This window comes from the organism of the source record quoted next, unplaced genomic scaffold (genome assembly GCF_019419815.1).
Source record: "Pyrus x bretschneideri cultivar Hongxiangsu unplaced genomic scaffold, Pyrus_bretschneideri_v1 Contig66, whole genome shotgun sequence".
In the NCBI taxonomy this organism is placed as follows: Eukaryota; Viridiplantae; Streptophyta; class Magnoliopsida; order Rosales; family Rosaceae; genus Pyrus; species Pyrus x bretschneideri.
In genome coordinates this window covers 234,566-255,688 of record NW_025999805.1, presented here as the reverse complement: position 1 = coordinate 255,688, position 21,123 = coordinate 234,566, and the positions used below count along the sequence as shown (strand labels likewise).

Sequence of the window (21,123 nt, the reverse complement as noted above, 5' to 3'; positions counted from 1 at the left end):
CCAGCGATATATTTCAGTTCTACTACGCACATATGTTTTTAGTGCATGATCAACAATCCGTAAGCACCTGTTTCGTTGGTATGTACTTCTGTTCCTAGTGCATGATCAACAATCCACATGCATATGTTTCCTTGGCATGCACATATGGTCTTATTGCATGACTAACACCATGCATGATCAACAATCCACAATAACCAACAGTCAGGAAACGAGCAACTCGGCTGCAAATTTTAGAGCTTTTAACCAATACAACTTGAAAATTTGTGTGAACAGCGAGTAAGGTTGAGTCTTTAACCCAACCAACACATCGCCTTAACTAAAATTATACAACACCTATGACACCATAGTTGACTATAAATGCATACCTGGATTAGTATTTCCCCTTATTATGTATCATACATTTTCTAGTTTATTGTATCTTCCATAAACATCCGAACTGCATCCGAATTACAACCAAATTCCACCAAACCATTCTGCATTCATTAGACTTAACACAATTTTCCTTTGTACCATTATTTTATGCTGTTAAAATTATTAAATGTACTTCTTATAACTTAAGCAGAACTTTGAGGTGACTAAACAAAGAATAAAGAAGATGTTCAATAAGGTTGATCTCTCTGTTTCCTCGTACGATACTGCTTGGGTGGCAATGGTCCCTTCTCCAAATTCTCAGGACCCTTTTTTCCCTGAATGTGTCAACTGGCTATTGTGTAATCAACTCCATGACGGGTCATGGGGTCATCCAAATTTCCATCCTTTGTTAAAGAAAGATGCTCTTTTATCTACGTTAGCATGTATCCTTGCACTAAAGCAATGGAGTGTTGGTGAAGAGCTAATTAACAACGGTATACACATCTGTTGCTCTTGCTAAGTAAATTTCCTCCTTTAATAATTAATGTTCTATGATGAACATCTGATCCTCTCCCTTATTCCTGTAGGACTACGTTTTATTGAGTCAAATATATCTTCAGCTACCGATGAAGTGCAACAATCTCCTCTTGGATTTGATATAATATTTCCTTCTTTGATACAATCCGCAATGAATTTGGATATCAATCTTCCCCTTGGAGAATCAACCCTGGCCAGTATTTTCCACATGAGAGACTTTGAGCTTCAAAGGTATGACGTATTCTTGGGTTTTTAATTGTTGTCATAGGTATTCCTTTGTTGTTACATTTTTCCCCTATTATTACAAGCGATATTACTACTCTAAGCTAAACTAAAGGGAAGGATGAGAGTTTGGATCTGGGAAATAGTGAGTTGAAGAGCAAGGTCCTATCCTCGAGGGCAACCCACCACTTGCATAAAATTGTCGTCATTGTTGTTGTGACAATTACATTTGCTGCTATGTTTCGAAGCCATGGCTTGGCTATTCAAGCCACCTGAGCTCAAATCTATAGATGTAGGTTTATTATAAACTCGGAAAGTGTTCTTTCACCAGGGTGTAAAATAACAAATATCTTTCTTCAGATATGGATTGATAAACACGTGCACAATTGAATCTGTTCTTATGCTCTAAAAAATGGTTATTTTTTTTATATTGCATTCTAAACTATTCAAAGTCAACATCTATCTTGTTTCCAAATGTTATCCTTTAGAGGAAATGGAAGCAACTCAGAGGGTTGGAGAGCCTTCTTAGCTTATATTTCGGAAGGAAATGCAGAGTTGCAGGATTGGCAGACGGTTATGAAGTACCAAAGGAAGAATGGGTCCTTGTTTAATTCACCATCAACCACAGCCGCTGCTTTTACTCACACTAAGAATGCTGATTGTCTTCAGTACCTCCGCAGACTCTTAGACAAGTTTGGGAATGCAGGTTCCTCCCTCCATATATTTTACTAGTTTTCTAGCTAACTAGGTGTATTATCACTACATGAAGACGGGTACACTACAGTTAATTGATTAATTTTTATTGACTTTCAGTTCCAACGATATATCCTCTAGATAAATATGCTCGTCTTTCTATGGTTTCCAGCCTTGAAAGTTTGGGTATTGATCGACATTTCAGGGAGGAAATTAGAAGCGTAATCGATGAAACATACAGGTAACTAAACTTCCCTTATAAATATTTATGTAGACACCAGCTCTGTTGTAACACAATTGTTCTAAGAGTATATTCTTAAGCGAAAAATTAAGTTTAGTGACATAGCGAACTGGTTCTTATTCATGTCGGAGCATGACATAAGCCGAGAAACTGCAGATTATGGCTGCAGGGGGATGAAGAAATATTTTCAGATGCTGCCACCTGTGCAATGGCGTTTCGACTCTTACGTGTTAATGGATATGAAATTTCTGCAGGTATTTTTCAATATTGGTGCCTAGCTTGGTCTTCACCAATTGGGGTTGACAACTGCCAGAAATTAACTAACTGATTTATGTGCTGTCTATGTAGATCCATTAGTAAAATTTTCCGAAGATTGTTTCTTCAATTCCTACGGAGGATACTTGAAGGACGTTAGTGCTGCCTTAGAATTGTTTAGGGCTTCCGAAATCATCATACATCCAGATGAGTCAATTCTTGAGAAACAAAACTACTGGACAAGTCATTTTCTGAAAGAGGAGCTATCCAATATGTTAATTCAGCCTCATAGACCGAATAAGCACATTGCCCTAGAGGTAATTTCGTACATATGATAAGTCTCTTAGATTTGGTGATGTTTTCTTCAATCCCAAAAATATTATGCTCTATATGCAATTTCTGATTGTTTTCAGGTGGATCATGCTCTTAAATCCCCTTACCATGCAAATTTGGGTCGGTTATCAACCAAGAGAGCTATAAAAAATTACAACACAGATGGTACAAGGATTCTGAAATCTTCGTATAGGTGAACCTCCTATATTTTCAACAATATAAAGTAGAAGCAGTGGGTTTGTTGTCCAAAAACGGTTGCCATGTTTTTGAATTAAAACTTGAACAGTTTGTCCGTAACCACTGCTTGGTTTGTATGGCAGCTACCAATTGGAATCATGCAAGAGATGTATTTCTTGGTTATTAAATTAATAACGGCTATTATTAATGTCCAACACCTGACAACTCTTGAACAAGAGTCATGTCTGAAGAGATGCTTCAACCACTATCAATAGAGGCAGTCTGCACATATTTGTGAATATCCGGAATAATCATTCTTTCTCTTCGTCAATATTCCTAACAAAGGCTCCTCCATTTATATATTATTTTCTTATAAAAAAGCCTCAAGAAACTAAAATCTGCAGTTGGTTTCTAGTTAAATCTTGAGCATTCATGTCTCTCACTGTGAGTGTTTGGGGTTTGTCTTAAAAGTGTGCAAAACTTTGATAAATAATAGGCATAAGGCCAGGATTCATAGTATCCACAAGGCTTATTCGCAGATCCCCTTTGCACTCTAGATGTGGGAGCAAATAAAGTCTGAAAGATAGCATATTTCCATGCACTTTGAAGCAATCTTTCAACCTTCGTCGTAACCATAACCCACATCATGACCATAACCCTCATGTTACAAAGTTTCTACAACAACTGATTTCCCAGGCGTTCAGTTTCCTGTTTTTTAAGAAGATATTATCTGCTGAATTATTATGAGGGACTGCATTGTTTTCATTAGCTCTTTGAATATTGGACATGAAGATTTCCTCGAACTGGCAGTGGAAGACTATAACATTTGCCAATCTATACATCGTAAAGAGTTCAACCATCTTGAAAGGTGAGTGCAATGCAAAGTAGCATGTTCTTTCTCTTTTAGTTTACTTTTCTTTCTTTTCTGAATTCTGAAATTTGGTCCATGTAAGCAGGTGGGTTGTTGAGCACAGATTAGACAAGCTAAAGTTTGCTCGGCAGAAGCAAGCGTACTGCTACCTCTCTGCTGCTGCAGACCTTTTCCCTCCGGAACTATCAGATGCTCGCATGTCATGGGCCAAAAATGCATTTCTCACAACTGTGGTTGATGATTTCTTTGACATTGATGGTTCGGAAGAGGAACTAATAAACCTTATACAATTGGTCGAGAAGTATGTGATTCCTTTTCCGTTTCCACTCAATCTGTTGTTAATGAATCACTTCTTGTTATGGTTATCACTAGTGTTCCTTTTATTCAACCGCAGGTGGGACGTAGATGCAAGTGTTGATTGTTGTTCTAAGCACGTTGAAATCATATTTTCAGCACTTAGGTACACAATTAGTGAGATTGGAGTAAAAGCGTTCAACTTGCAAGGACGTAATGTGACAACCCACATAATTAAGATTGTAAGATAAAGTGTTTTAGTTTTGGTTTTGATAGCATTACTGATCAGGACTTCCTGAGCATCAGAAAAAAACTTTCAAGTGCTTCACCTTAATGAAGTATCATAGAATATCATGAAACCCTTTTAACAGTAACTAATTTTGACATTTTAACTTTCTGTTGTATGTTTTTCAGTGGTTGGATTGCCTGAACTCTATGTTAAAAGAAGCTGAGTGGTCGAGAAACAAGTCCGTGCCAACAATGGATGAATATATGGCAAATGCAGGAACATCATTTGCCTTGGGACCAATTGTCCTCCCAGCTCTCTATTTTGTTGGGCCTAAACTTTCAGAGGAGGTTGTAGGAAATTCTGAACTCCAGTATCTGTTCACGCTTATGAGCACTTGTGGGCGTCTTCTCAATGATGTCCAAAGCTTTAAGGTAGACAACCTCTCCAGTATACGCTTATGAACTAGAATAGTATACCATCTAACATTGTTGGTTTGGTTTTGGACTAACTTACAACTCAAATAATATATTTTGTAGAGAGAATTAGCGGAAGGGAAGTTAAATGCTGTATCGTTGGCCACGATTCATGGTGGTGGTACTGTATCTGAGGAAGATGCGATCAATGATATTAAGAACGTTATAACAAGTGAGACGAGAGAACTGCTAAGAGTTGTTTTGCTGGAGAAGGGTAGCGCAGTTCCAAGAGCTTGCAAGGATTTGTTTTGGAACTTGAACAAAGTGATGCACCTTTTTTATTGGAAGGATGATGGGTATGTTGGGAACGAGATGATGAAAGCCGTAAATGAAGTCATTGGAGAACTTATTGTTCTTCAATGAATTGCAAGTAAAAAGTGATTAACTAAATGGCATGTGTATACATTAAGGCTGCAAATTGACAACTATTCTAATTATCAGCAATTGTGGACACCCTTCATGCGGAGATCGAACTCCAATTTAGTTTGGTTAATTTTTCATTATAATGATTCATTTAGCTTTGTCAAAAAGGTTATTGTTACAACTTGTAGCTTAAAATTTGTATTTTAATCTCAGACCACGTCACCTGAGACCTGTCTAAGGTTTTTCAACGTTCTGATCATACGACACCCTCCTTTTATGCAAATTCATTGTCTAAATAGTAGTTTCAGACATAGTTTAGTTAAATGACAAGAAAAGCTTAGTTAAGCTAAAATGTTACATTCACATCAACAACAATATGGGTTATCTGAATGAAAGCACCAATTGTTAGAACTAAATCTGTGCACCTCCGTGAGCGGCGGTTGAGCACAAACTCGAGCAACTTGCAAAACAATAAACAACCTGTAAGGATGCCTAAGACCTCCCTTGTTGTGGGGGGGGGGGTATGTGTGTGTGTGCTTGTCAAAGGCTCTATGATGTTCAAGTTAGTGAATAATTTTAGACTCAAGTAGTGGGTAATAGAATTCAAGTGGGTAATTTTAGACACCGGGATTGAATGAATAATTTATGTTAAAACCAAATCTTAATTAATTATTTGAAATCAAAGTTTAGAAAAGCTTGATTTAATAACCTAAAATATTAAAAACGAATTTTAAAATAAAACAATTAAAGAAATTAACTAGAGAACAATTTAAAGAAAGTCAATTTGTAAAACCTAGGGTTCAGCTGTCACCTTAACAATCCTACGTAGTTCTTCTAATTCCTTATGAATTACACATGCATATTTTGAAGGTTAGGTTTTTCTAAAGTATGCCATATTTGGAACCCCCAACATAGAACGTATATCTAACATGCAACTCGTCGTGGCGTCCATATCGAATGTGAACATGCAAGACTCATTAAGTTTTGTGAAAACCTTTTGAAAAACCATATAACTTCTAAGACGTGTTGTCCATCCTAATTAGTTACACATATTAACCACAAGAAGCCAGCGCCAATTTTAGGGATAGCCCTCCGCCAAAATTGCATAGAGTTACTTTTCTAAATATCCTAATGGTCGCGAATCACTAAGACAAATAGATAGTTTAAAGCACAGTGATTAATAATTCAAAACTTGCATGCATAATATCATAAGTAAATTGAAAAGAAACTACATATTCTTGCTAAGGCTCGTGGCCTTACCCTAGCAATTGAAACTGGTTACTAACAACCATAAAGCAAAATATTATTAAGAATATAGATAGAAAACACCTTAAAAATAAACTTGACTTGTTAAAAGCTCTCCAAAGCCAAAGTATTGCGTTCTCCCCCCTCTTTTCTAATGGCTAAAAAGTCTTATTTATACTACTAGAAAATAAAACCCTACCTTGAAAAGGTTTTAGTATAAAACTAGGAAACATAATAAAATGATAAAATAGAAAATAAAAAGTTTCCTATTTGAACTAGAATTTGGAGTTCTTAGAAAATCACACTTTTGACTGACCAAATCAACTCTGATTTGGTCCCAATGTCTCTTTTGAAAGATGAAGACGTCCCCTACAAATTCTTAGACGGAATCTTCCTCAAAATACGCCATCTTGACCTCCAAAATGCTCAAAACATCCAGAAACATCAATCTGGGAAAGCTGCGCGCTGGGCCTTTATTTCATCGCCACGATCAAACAGCTTGGTAGCAAAACTTGGAATTTTGACACAATCATCTTGAAAGGCACACGAACATCCTCCAATTGGAATCATAGCAAAATTCATCTGTTTGATTACTTTTTGCTCCTGAGGAAGTCGAATGTCCTATATTGAAAATACATAACAAAGTATCAAAATTCTACCAAAATAACTAATAAATTAATACTAAGAATAAGGTAAAATATATAATATAATATTAACTCATCATTTACCACTGGAACTTTGTTGATTCTCTGCACGAGAATGGCCAATGATTGTAAGGGTGTCTATACCTCGTTAATTTCGTTGGAATATCGAAGTTGATAGAACAAGAACAAAAATGAGAAAACTCTCTCAAGCTGTACTCAATATTCCATTCAATTCATCATAAACTTCATCTCCTCTAGAAAGCAAAATACTCTTATTTATAAAAACTCTAACCCCCTCTTAATAATTACCGATACATGCATCATTGCTAGATTCAGCGAACTCATTAAATAAAGAGTGAGTCCTCCTGCATCAAAGGTCTTTAATATTTCGTGTTCAACGAAAAATTGGGCGGGGTTTACAATTTTTCATTATTGATTGCGCGACGAAGGATAAGTTGCGTGACGAATAGAGCTCTCACCCTCTCTCGAACCCAGTTCTCTCGAACCCAGTTCTCTCTCGCCCTCTCTCGAACCCAGTTCTCTCTCGCCCTCTCTCACTCACTCTCATTGTCGCATCACCCTCCCCGCCGCATCATCGCTTCCAGCTCTCACTCCTCCGCCGCATCACCACCTCTATCACCATCTTAAGGTAACTTAGATTTATACTTTAAATTGTTATTTTTTATTGTAATTTAAATTCGTGTTGTATGATTAGGGGATTAAGGATTAGGGGATTTAGAGTTCGGGGAGGGGTGGGGTTGGGGATGGGTGGTGAGGGGTAGGGGTTCGTGGGGGAGGTGTGGGGTGGGGGTTCAGGCAATTGCCAGAGATTTTGACAGGGCCATTGATTTCCAGCCTTTGCTTGACCGTCGACAATGGTTGAGATTTATCGGGGTTTCGAGCATCGGTCTCTCGGATTAAAGAAGAAGGTGGGTTTGGGCTTACCCACCAAGTCGAGCCTATTTTCGAGATCTGCCATCGACCCAGATAAAAGATTACCATAAACCTGAAGTTTGTTTTATTTATTTATTTTTTTTTTTTAGGGGTATGCGACGCTAGGGTTTGAATTTGAACTCGCATTCGATCGAAAAATGTTAAGAATAAAATTAATTTTTGTCCATTAAGAATGAATGGATTGATTGGAAAAGAAACTTACCGTCGGATTGTGGATGAGGGCGGTGGAGGAAAAAAGATGTGATGGTAGCTATTAGGAGAGAGGGCAAGTGGAAGAAGACGAGGGAAGTGGGTTAGAAATTTTCTTTACAGATTTTTAGAATTTTGCAATAGTTTATTTTTTTGTAAAATCCACGTGGCATTACATTATTGGATTTGTGGGTCCTATATTTGTGCCACGTAAGCAAACTAACATAATTATTGATGGGGTTCTAACGGAAGGACCATATTGACGTGCGGTGGTGAATTTCAAGGACCAAATTGATTGATTTTGAAACTCAAAAACCAAAATAATGAGTTTGGTCAGTCTCATGAACCATTTATGATAAATACCTTTTTTTTTTAATTTCTGCATTTTTTTTATATTTACGTTTTTTGCAGATTAGGGTTTTAGTTTTAGGATTGAGGTTAGGGTTTTAGTTTTAGGATTATGGTTTAGTGTTAGGATTAATTTTTTAATTTTAGGTTTAGGAATTTAGTTAATTTGTTAACTGTTTGCATTTTAGATTTTTAGATTTAGGAACAATTTTTAAATATAAGATTAGGCTTTTAGTTTCATGATTAAAATTTTAAAATATTTGGGTTTTAGTTTTAAAAATAATTTTTGTAATTTTAGGATTAAGATTTTAGTTTTAGGAACAATTTTTTTTTTTTAAATTTAGAATTAAGATTTCAGTTTTAGTATTGGTTTTACAATTTGAGAATTTATTTGATATTTCTGTCATTCAATTATTTTGTTGATGTTGCAGTTGATTTCCCAGCGTTGGGCATTTAGGGTGTCCCCTTGGGCACCTGCTGCTTGGGCCACCACTGCTCCACCGACAGTTTACTCGACGCTGGTTGCTTCGGTACCTCCTTTTGTGCCCTCAATGTCTAAGGCTCCCACATCATCGACTTCTTTGGTGAAGCATCCACCGATGAATGCACTCATCGACGCCCCCGCACTACCGTCCAGTTGGAGTGGTTTGCCTCGACATCAATTGTCAAGGGAGAGGGATCCTAAATAGGTAATAAATAATTTTGTTGGTCTTGTGATTTATTTCTGATTAAAAGTATTGTTTGTGATTATAATTGGTATCAAGTTTAGATTGTTGGTTTCATTTCATATATGTAATTAAACTATTGAAAATGTTGCTTGGATGTGTTTTATTGTTCTTTAACTGTTTGCAGGTTTTGGAAAATGCTATACTTTTAGGCGAAACTTTGCCGAATTTTGCGTCAGAATATTTAGTTGGTTTTGACCTTAAATATATTGGTTTTGCAGTTTAGAAAAATACTAGGAGGTCATGCAAACTTTTGAAGACCTCGAAGGTCATGCGCACTCCAAAAGACAAGATCAAATTACTTGGGATCCTTAACATCATGCAACCGCTATCAAGGAGCAGCATAGCGCGTTGTTTTCGATGTTGGGTCTGTTGTTTGGTCGGAGCCATTGCCCTGTCCAATGGGAGTCTTAGAGCAAGCCCAGCGTGGTTTTTAGCTCGGGGGAAGGTGGATAGAACAAGGGCCCGAGGGCCAGGGGATCAGCTCCAGCGTGGGCTAGCCTGACCGAAGGTGGAGGCCCGAGCTCCGGGCCCGTGGGGGATTGCCAGCCCGAGAGCCTGAGGCCATGTGACGTCAACGCTGACGTCAGCATGGCGTCAGGCAATATTAAATTTTTTTTGTGTCAGGCGCGTGCACCCCACTCGCGCGTGGGGGCGCGTCGCCGACACAAAATCAGAAAAAAAAAAAGTTTGTCAGTTACCGTTGGGAAGCCACGTGGCTTCCCACGGTCCGTTAGATGTCAACGGTTACTTAATTTGGACCGTTCAATCTCAACGGTCAAAAAAAATAAAAAAGTCAGATTTAATATCCACCGTTCGATCTGAGATCAATGGTGGATATTAATATTCTTTATAAATAAAAAAATAAAAGAAAAAATAGTTTTAAAATTAAGAAAAGTTACCGTTGTGACACGTGGCACAATCTGGAGTGTTGAAATTCAAATTTTTTTATATCCAACGGTAGAGATTAATTAATTGAATAAAAACTTAAAAAAAATTGTAAAAAATTCAAAAAAATTCAAAAAAAAAAAAATCTGAAAAATCTGAAAAAAATTGTTTTTACTTTTCTATAAATACCTTCTCATTATCATCTACTTTATACAACAATTTCATATTTTCTTAACTACTTTCAATCACATTCCTTTCCTTGTCTCAAAGTTTGAATCCATTTTTTTTCAATAAAATGACCACTGGTGCATGTATGAATTGGTCGCTTATTGAAGATGTTGCGTTGTGTACTAGCTGGGTTGAAATTACTCATAGTTCGCTTACGGGTAATGAGATGCAGTTGTGAGAGATGTGGAGTCTTATTCATACCAATTTTCTTGAGAAAATTGGTGGGAAAAAAACCAAAGAATCGATGTTCAGTTGTTGGAAATTACTTAGCCAATCGTTTAGTACGTGGAGAAACGTCTTGGCACAAGCTAGTAGTAATATTCGAAGTGGGAAAAATTACTCGGATCAGGTAATAATATATTATTTATTTGATACCCAAATTTACATTATAATTATTTGTTTGTATTATTTATTTGTTACCTACATAATTTATTATTTATTGTTTGTATTATTTATTTTTTACCTACTTACATTATAATTATGTTGTTTGTATTATTTATTTGTTACTTATTTTCATTATAATTATTTATTTGTATTATTTATTTGTTACTTGTTTTTATTGTTTAGGAACTTCAAGTACAAGCTTGGTACGCTGCCAAAACCAAAAGCAAAAATAAATCATTCAACCGGTGGGAATGTTGAAATATTGTCAAAGATTGTCCTAAATTTAGAGTTGTGCTAGTCGGTCCAGAAGTGCACATGAACAGCACCCCTCTACACTCTACACCCGATCATGTTCATGAAGATGATGCAGAAGAAGTGCCCAAAACGCCCCTCCCTGAACAAGCATCGGGTTTGACCCGTTATCCAATTAGGCCTCAAGGTAAGAAGGCTTCAAAGAGAAAAGGGAGTGCTTCCAAGAATGATTATGCAAAGTTCATAGAAGAACTTACTCGCCAAGGTGAATTGACTTTGGTGAGGGAATTGGCGAAATATGAGGTTGATAAGGCTAGAGAGGAAGCAAAAGCAGCAGTTGTTAAGAGAGAATTTCATGCTAATGAGAGAGAAAGAGAGCTACATAGGCAAGAAAGGGAACATGTTAAAGAAGAAAGACGGGCTCAACAAGATCGTGAGATTATGAACATGTCTTTAGAAGGGAAGTCTCCAAATTCTAAATTTTTTTGGAAGTCAGAGAAAACGGACGTGGTGTGAAGGAGGTGTGCAAGAGAAATGATAGCAAGCCAAGGTGGTTCTAGCACTGCAAGAGAAGATCATCCTAGCATCACAAATTGGTTAAGTGATGATGAATAGAGTACTTTTTGTAATCGGAGCCCATAATTTTCCAATCACTTTGGGTTGTAATTTATTATTTATTGTTTTTATTATTTATGTTGTTTCCAATTTATTGAATATTTATTCAAATTAATTTGGTAAGTTTTTATACTAAGAGAATAATTAAAAACTCACTAAAAAAACTCACTAAAAAAAATTATATAAACATAAGCATACGGAATAATTAAAAACTCACTAAAAAAAATTACATAAACATACCAAATAATAAAACACACCAAATAAAATAACATAAACATACCAAATTAAAAAAAACACACTAAATGAACTTAATTATCTTGAGCTTGTTTCAATGCCCACTGGTGCTCTATCAAGTCAATTTGTCGGACATTGTGCATGTCTGGCATTTGAAATGCAGTATTTCGTTGAATGAGTCTTTCATTGTAACGTCTATCCTTTGTAATGGCTCACGTTGCACGGGCTCATCGGTGGCGTCATGAGCACAATGTATACGTGTTCTTGAATTGTTCATCGGGTCTGGCTCATATTCATCAACAGCTTCATAATCGTACTCATCTTCCACAATCATGTTGTGAAGAATGATGCACGTCATCATGATGGATCGAAGCGACTCTACATCAAACAATCTGGCAGCATCCCTGACGATCGCCCAGTGATAGGAGCATATTTAGGCGACTTACTTAGCTTGTTTTCGTGCATCTATGTTGTTAATTCATAGTTGTTTTAGTAGTTTAAGCCATTTTCATGTGTTTTTAGGTTCATATGGCTAAGGAAGCAAAAAGATGCATTTTGGAGCAAAATTGGGCTTGGAATGGATAGCATATGATTGGAGCCAAAGTGTTGGACGAATTTGAAGGCCTTGTATTCATTTTGGACATAAAACAAAGGGCCTAGCCCATTCTCTCTTAAACCAACCCCAAGGCCATGCATTTCCTTCCAATTCCAAAGCCCACAATCACTTCAAAAGCCATGCAAAGAACCATCCATTCCATCAAAAACAATCCATCAATTCACATGCAAAACCACCATTAACACACATGCACCCAAACAAAGCCAACCTAGCTAACCCTACATGCATTCTTTATGCAACTCTTCATCATTCCACCATTCATTCTTTATTCCACAAACAAGTCACATGCATTTCCACCTTCCTACTTCATCATTTCACCACATTCTCCCTCTTTAACTCATTTCATTATTCATTCACTTTGCATTCATTCAATTCCACCCCACATGCACCCTTTATTCTTCATCATTGCAACCATGACACATTTACACCAACAAAACAACTCCCATGCCATGGCCTACTCATATTCCCATTTCCTTTCCAACATCTCACATGCATTTCCACCTTCCTACTTCATCATTTCACCACATTTTCCCTTTTATTTCCACATGCAATTCTTCATCATTGTAGCCACAAACACCTTAAACAAATAGCCATATACATCTCCACTCCTCCTATAAATACCCTTGCATTCATTCATTCAAAAATCATCTCATCTCATTCACAACACAACACACCACAAACACTTCCCTAGCCGTGAGTTTCTCTCCCTTAGAATCCAAAAACCATCTTCCATTTCCACCACTCCTCATCCATTTCCATAATTTCCCAACACTTCCATCCCCCCAACCAACTATCCCTAGACCTTATGCTACAATAAAGAGGAAGATAAGAGGGCCTAAACGTTCATACAATTCAAGATTGAGTTGTTGGAATGTTTAGGCGTTTCTTTGATTTCAATGTTTAATTTCAATTCTCTTTGTTTTGTACGTATGAGGAAATAAACCCCCTTTAGCTAGGGGGTGATTCGAAACTATGTTTATGTTTGTAATATGATTTGATTACTTTTAATTACGTTTCATAATTTGTGAATTCAATTTGTTTAACTGTTTAATTGATAACCTATTTATGTATGTTTATTAAGAATGAACGCTTAATTTTCATGCATGAATTTGACGCTAGAATATAAGTGAGTTTCACGTAATAGTTATGAACTTATATTCACAAGTAGTGGAGGTTGCTTATAAACAATCGTGTTAAACATATTCTTGGCATAAGTTTCATGCAATCATAGTAACGAATGCCTCGTCAACACTTATAGTTTTCATGATGCTTAATGATTCTTGCTTGTATCTCTATTATGCAATTCATGTAGGGAACTTGTGAGGAATGCTTTGGATTGTCGTATGCAATCATCCAATTCATTAACTTAAGGAAAACTTGACGGTTAATTTAAGCGGACCTAATTAACCCGGGGCGTTGAGAATTCATGGTTTATTGAAAAGCAATTAGACATCGTTTTGTATGCAAGTATAACATATGTGGAGATGAACCCCTTAGCTAGCTTCCCATCCATTCATTTCCGTCAAATCCATATTTACAATTTGTTTTATTTCCAAGTTTCCATTTTTAGTTTAAAGTCGTCCAAATCCAATCCCCCTTTACTTTATTGTTCAATTTAGTTAGAAATCAATTTAGTTTGTGTTTTTAAAGCATTTTGAGTCTTTTGGTTTGTCTTAGTGTTTTAACGTTTAGTTTCACATTCTTTGAGTCTAGTTTAGTGTTTTATCTTGTTTTTACGTTTTTGAGTCAGTTTCCAAGGTTTTAGCAATCCCTCCTAATCCCCGGTCCAGAACGATCCCTCACTTATACTTATACTACAATTGACAAAAAGAGGGTTTAATTTGTGTGCGTATAAATCTCGCATCACCCAGCGAGCTTGAAGGATACCGAAACAATGCTCCACATCCTTCCTGCACCCCTCTTGACAGCTTGCAAAGTGTTTTTCCTTTGCACTCTGCTGACGTGGCACTGTTTTGACAAATGTTGACCATCGTGGGTAAATGCCATCAGCTAGGTAGTATGGTCCATCGTACATATGTCCGTTGACCTCATACGTAACTTTTGGTGCCTTTCCTTGCAGGACATCGTTGAACACTAGGGATTGGGTAAGGACGTTGATGTCATTTTGAGCTTCCGGGACCCTGAAAAAGGCGTGCCAAATTCATGTATCAAAAGATGCCATCGCCTCTAGAATGATACTTTTTGCTCCTTTTCTGTCCCTGTAAGTGCCTTGCCATGCACTTGGACAGTTTTTCCACGTCCAGTGCATACAATCAATGCTTCCAATCATCCTAGGAAAGCCACGCATCTCCGTTTTCTTCAACAGCCGCTCCAAGTCCATGTGTGTAGGTTTGCGGAGGTACTCAGCGGTGTAGATAGATTCGATTGCTCCGCAAAACCTCATCAGGGATTCAAGAATGGTTGATTTCCCCATCCTCGTTATCTCATCCACTTGGTCTGCAGATGCTCCATATGCAAGCATCCGCAAGGCAGCAGTAATTTTTTGCTCAGGCAGTAGACCCATAGCACCAAAAACATCTTTCTTTTGCGCAAAATAAGAATCATGGTTGCAAACATCAATCATGATTTTGTTGAACAAATGTCGTTCCATTCTAAAACGACGTTTAAAGTACGTATCAGAGAATGCACTATTAGGAACAAAATAATCATCCAAGAGTTCCATACCTCGTTGTTGCTTGCTTCTATCAAGGTTTCCGGAACGGCTGGGCCTGCAGATCTGAGCCGCAGCTTGGATGACTTGACAGGAATGTGAGGTTCTGCCCATTCTTACTTCGTCATCTCTCCTTCTACGCTTCTCATCCTCTTCCCTTTCATTTTTTTGCCCCCTGTTGATTGAACATTGCTTCTGATTGGTTAAACAATTCTTCCTCTTCTTGATCGAATTTCCACATCATCCTTGAGGAAGAAGAAGCATTGTAAGAAAGAAGTAGAATCTATGAATAATGATACAGATTTTTGTGAAGAAGGAAGCAGAAACTATGAATAATGATAGAGATATTGAGAAAATTGGTGTGAGATTTGTGAGGATGGATGGTGGATTATATAGAAGATTCAGAAAGGATTAGGTTGTACATAATGCCACGTGGCATGCTGTCATTCGTTAAGAATCTGATGGAAATCTATCCTCAAAGATTGTGAACAGATTATGACACGTGGCATGCCGTCATTCGTTAAAAATCTGATGGAAATCTATCCTCAAAGATTGTGAACAGATTATGACACATGGCGCGACGTAATTGGTTAATAATCTTATCAGAAATCCATCACTAATAATTGTATTTTCGGATAATGGCACGTGGCATAACGAGTACGATGAAAAAATTTATCGAAAATCCATCCCCAATAATTGTCTTTTCGGATTTCATGACAAGTGGCGTAATGACAACGATTAAAAATCTTATCCGAAATTACAAATAAAATTATTTTGTATTATTTAATAATACTTCGGATAATGACATGTGGCGCAATGAGAACGATTAAAAATCTTATCCGATATTACAATTAAAATTATTTTGTATTATCTTATAAATAAAAAAATACTAATATTTTATTGCCTATTGCCAGGGCTATTGAAGTGTAACGGTGGAGATGCAAATGCTATTGCCAGGGCTATTTACTGTTCATTAAGGGCAGTTACTGTTCATTAGGTGGATTGAATAGTGCATTGCCTCGGGGGAGGGCTCCAACGCTAGAGTTGCTCTTAGAGAGCCGTCCTAGAAGAAACCAAGAAGGACGTGCTGCATGAGTTGTCAGTTAGTATTGTCAACCTCTATTACTACTTTTGTTAATAAAGCATACAAATATTAAAAAAAAAAAATTACCATTTAATATTTTTAAAATTTGCAATATCACTATAATGTACAATATCGTCAACTTATGGACACGAAGTCTTCTCAAATTGGTACACTAGTGGAAGAGCAACATCCATAAGCATTATAAAAAGTACAATGAACTGGCGACCGCTCTCGCAGCAACCTCCACAAGCATAATGAGATGTTATGAGATGTTCACATTTTCAAGTGCCTAAGTATGTCATTAGTATAATATATGTTAATTATATTTTAGTAATGTTGTAATGTTATTTTACTATTATTTCAATATATATTTTTATTTATTAATATACACACTAATATGTTTATTTTGAGTTTCATAGAAAAGAGCAAAGGGAAAACAAAATAAATAGGTTGAAAAAGAAACTTCTCCACTGCTCCAATTCGTGGTGTTTCTCTTATAGGTTGGAGGAGTGATGTCTTATAAAAGTATATTAAGTTTAAATTGCAATACATATATATTAATTTCTATTACAATTAATAGAATATTTGAGGTTAAAGTTCCTGGAGATCGACATGTTTAAGGAAGTTTATGTTCGGCCCGATGATAAGATCGCTAAGCAACTTCATGTAAATTTACGTGATTCTTAAATTTATAAATATATTAATATTAAATAAATATTTAAATATTATTTAGGTTATTTTTATTATTACTAGCTACTATGGTGGAGAAGAGAGATAATATTAATTGCAAATAAGTAATAGTTGTGCGAAATAATAAATAGCTATGTGATTGTTGATATTTAAACAATTTATGAGAACATGTAAGTTGTAGTTATCGTACCAAATAAATCCCAAATTTAGAAACTCTCATATTTGATACCTCGCACCAATAAATACGTTGCTAAAGTAGTTTTAAAGGAAAATGCGTTTTTCATCTTACGAATGACTCCCACCTTCGCCTCATCCATTATAAGTGTAGAACTCCTTGCGTCAAAGTTCAACAACATCTAAGAATCATTTTTTGAGAAAATCAAAAGTTCCGCATTCTTTTAACCGTTATGGCTGGACTAAACATGTTTCCAATTGTGGTCATTTTGCTTTTGGCGAGTTGCACACTTCCAACGTTAGCGCATTTGGATGACTCGCCGGCTGTGGTTGAGTGCAAAAAACATTTCAGCATAAAGTATGCATTCGACGTGTACAACTATATTTTCAAAGGAAAGAAAATTGGTGACGGTAGTTGCCGGGCTCTTGTGGAGTTGGGAAGACCGTGCCATAATGTTTTCGTGAACAACACTTTTACTTATGAACACACCGGGAACAGAACCCCCATTCAAACCAGGGCTGATCGAGTATTTAATCATTGTATAATTGTAAATTCCGTCCCACCTCCTTCTTCTCTATCTTAAATAGAGAATTGAACTTCTCTAGGGCTAATAAATTTGTAGGATGTTTCATGAGTTAGAATAAAATTTTGATATATTTGATTTGATGCCTTATTATGACTTCGCTTTATTGCTTTGAGTTGTAAACCATTCTCTTCATGATTGAGGAATGAATAATAGCAATAAAACAACTACCACACTAATTCAGAAAACTTCATGAAACATCGTAAGTAATATAGATTAGTTTTATATTTGTTAGGTCATTACATGTACATTACGTTCTGCTATTGCAGCTACATCGCATATTGATATGTCATGCTTATCTTTTAGAAAATTATATTGCTCGACCAAATTCAAGCTTGCGCGAAACTGTTGTCGAGTATATGGCTACTCGTATGATCGCAAGCTTCCTTGTAATAGTCATACATGCCTTCTTTATTGTTTCCGGACCTAAGTTGAGAAAGATGGAAACTTCGCAATATCGTAATGCTCAACATTCTTACAAAACGATGCTAAAATAGGTTTATGAAAGACTCTTGATTGACTTTTTTTAAAATTTTGATTCAAGTTGTTATGCACATACTACAGTTTGTAAAAGTGTGTTCATTCTACACACCTCCACATCTTTTTTTTTTTTTTTTCTTTTAATTTTTTAATTTTTTTTAATTTTATTATTTTTTTAATCTTTGTGTTTTGTCTGAATAACCAAAACTAAAAAATTTGTTCAACAATTCGACATTTATCATGGACACAACTGCAGCTCGTTAATGTTACATTCAAGCGTGTGGGACACGAGTATTGTGCCATATGCACTAGGGTGCGATATTATATTTGTGCTAAAATGAGTTTACCAAGAAAGAGGGGTTCATTTTCTTAATCTATTGTTCTTCAATGATTCTTCGCTTCTTAACAAATTTAATTTCATACATCACATTTTCATTTTGCTATGGTAGGAATAATAATGCTCGAGAAATGCTTTTGTCTATTTACAGCAGAAAAATTAAGGCTAGTTGCGTTCTTTTTCTTGCTTGTCGTTTCTTTTACACGCAATGATAGTCACTAATACGACAAGCACGCAAGTTCAGTTCACAATTTTCGGAACTCTATTGTAATAAACTAGTCAATCAATTAAATTGCAAATAAGTAATATTTGTGCGAAGTAATAAATAGCTATGTGACTGTTGATATTTAAACCATTTACGGGAACTTGTAAGTTGCGTTTATCGTACCAAATAAATCCCAAATTTAGAAATTCTCGTACCTGATACCTCACACCAATAAATACGTTGTTAAAGTAGTTTTAAAGGAAAATGCGTTTTTCATCTTACGAATGACTCCCACCTTTGCCTCATCCATTATAAGTGTAGAACTCCTTGCGTCAAAGTTCAACAGCATCTAAGGACCATTTTTTGAGAAAATCAAAAGTTACGCATTCTTTCCACCATTATGGCCGGACTATACATGTTTCCAATTGTGGGATTTTTGCTTTTGGCGAGTTGCACACTTCCAACGTTGGCGCATTTAGATAACTCACCTGCCGTGGTTGAGTGCAAAAAACATTTCAGCATAAAGTATGCATTCGATGTGTACAACTATATTTTCAAAGGGAAGAAAATCGGTGACGGTAGTTGCCGGGCTCTTGTGGCGTTGGGAAGACCGTGCCATAATGTTTTCGTGAACAACACTTTTACTTATGAACACATCGAGAACAGAACCGCCATTCAAGCCAGGGCCGATCGAGTATTTAATCATTGTATAATTGTAAATTCCGTCCCACCTCCTTCTTCTCGATCTTATACAGAGAATTGAATTTCTTTAGGGCTAATAAATTTGTGGGATGTTTCATGAGTTAGAATAAAATTTTGATATATTTGATTTGATGCCCTATTACGACTTCGCTTTGTTGCTTTGAGTTGTAAACCATTTTCTTCATGATTAAGGAATGAACAATAGCAATAAAACAGCTACCACGCTAATTAAGAAAACTTCATGGAACATCGTAAGTAATATAGATTAGTTTTTTATTTGTTCGGTCTTTACATGTACATTGTGTTCCGCTATTGCAGCTACATCACATATTGATATGTCAAGCTTATCTTTTAGAAAATTATATTGCTCGAGCAAATTCAGGCTTGTGCGAAACTGTTGTCAATTATATGGCTACTCGTATGATCGCATTCTTCCTTGTAATAGTCATACGCGCCTTCTTTAGTGTTTTCGGATCTAAGTTGAGATAGACGGAAACTTCGCAATATCGTATTGCTCGTCATTCTTGCAAAACGATGCTGAAATAGGTTTATGAAAGACTCTTGATTGACTTGTTCTAAAATTTTGATTCAAGTTGTTATGCACATACAACAGTTTGTAAAAGTATGTTCATTCTACACACCAACACATCTTTTATTTATTTATTTATTTATTTTTTAAACCTTTTTGTTTTGTCTGAATAACCAAAACTAAAATATTTGTTGAACAATTCGACATTTATCATGGAAACAACTGCAGCTCATTAATGTTACATTCAAGTGTGTGGGACACGAGTATTGTGCCATATGCACTAGGGTGTGATATTATATTTGTGCTAAAATGAGTTTACAGCAGAATGATAGGAATAATAATGCTCAAGAAATGGTTTTGTCTATTTACAGCAGAACAATAAAGGCTAGGCGCGTTATTTTTCCTGCTTGTCGTATCTTTTACAAGCAATGATAGTCACTAGTACGACAAAAGCGCAAGTTCAGTTCACAGTTTTCGCAACTCTATTGTAATAAACTATTCAATCAATTAAATTGTAAATAAGTAATATTTGTGCGAAATAATAAATAGCTATATGACTGTTGATATTTAAACCATTTATGGGAACTTGTAAGTTGCGTTTATCGTACCAAATAAATCCAAAATTTAGAAACTCTTGTACTTGATACCTCACACCAATAAATACGTTGCTAAAATAGTTTTAAAGGAAAATACGTTTTTCATCTTACGAATGACTTCCACCTTTGCCTCATCCATTATCAAAAGTTGCGCATTCTTTCCACCATTATGGCCAGACTAAACATGTTTCCAATTGTGGTCATTTTGCTTTTGGTAAGTTCACACTTCCAACGTTGGCGCATTTGGATGACTCACGTGCCGTGGTTAAGTGCAAAAAATATTTCAGCATAAAGTATGCATTCGACGTGTACAACTATATTTTCAAAGGCAAGAAAATTGGTGACGGTACTTGCCGGGCTCTTGTGGTGTTAGGAAGACCGTGCCATAATGTTTTCGTGAACAACACTTTTACTTATGAACACACCGGGAACAAAACCACCATTCAAGCCAGAGCTGACCGAGTATTTAATCATTGTATAATTGTAAATTCCATCCCACCTCCTTCTTCTCTATCTTAAACAGAGAATTGAACTTCTCTAGGGCTAATAAATTTGTGGGATGTTTCATGAGTAAGAACAAAATTTTGATATATTTGATTTGATGCCTTATTACGACTTCGCTTTGTTGCTTTGAGTTGTAAATCATTTTCTTCATGATTGAGGAATGAACAATAGCAATAAAACAACTACCACGGTAATTCAGAAAACTT

General features: G+C 36.1%; 1 protein-coding gene and 1 long non-coding RNA gene across 2 annotated transcripts; both read left to right on the top strand.

Annotated features, from left to right (window-relative positions):
• The first annotated feature begins 568 nt into the window (after positions 1 to 568).
• On the top strand, positions 569 to 5,039 carry LOC103937596 (ent-kaurene synthase 5, chloroplastic-like). The gene is made up of 12 exons (XM_009347547.3): positions 569 to 845; positions 939 to 1,119; positions 1,599 to 1,816; positions 1,924 to 2,044; positions 2,201 to 2,298; positions 2,393 to 2,616; positions 2,713 to 2,825; positions 3,579 to 3,677; positions 3,766 to 3,981; positions 4,075 to 4,216; positions 4,389 to 4,634; positions 4,740 to 5,039. The coding sequence occupies exons 1-12, from the start codon at positions 596 to 598 to the stop codon at positions 5,037 to 5,039; spliced, it is 2,208 nt and encodes a 735-aa protein (XP_009345822.2). The 5' UTR covers positions 569 to 595.
• Positions 5,040 to 7,202: 2,163 nt separating this feature from the next.
• On the top strand, positions 7,203 to 10,041 carry LOC125472193. The gene is made up of 3 exons (XR_007254116.1): positions 7,203 to 7,577; positions 8,851 to 9,108; positions 9,366 to 10,041. It is a non-coding gene; the product is annotated as an uncharacterized LOC125472193 (long non-coding RNA).
• Positions 10,042 to 21,123: the final 11,082 nt, after the last annotated feature.

Coding starts and splice junctions, on each gene's coding strand:
- LOC103937596 (XM_009347547.3), top strand. CDS start 596: ATGTTCAATAAGGTTGATCTCTCTGTTTCCTCGTACGATACTGCTTGG. Junction 1,120..1,598: donor AGAGACTTTGAGCTTCAAAG/GTATGACGTATT, acceptor GTTATCCTTTAG/AGGAAATGGAAGCAACTCAG. Junction 2,045..2,200: donor GTAATCGATGAAACATACAG/GTAACTAAACTT, acceptor GAGAAACTGCAG/ATTATGGCTGCAGGGGGATG.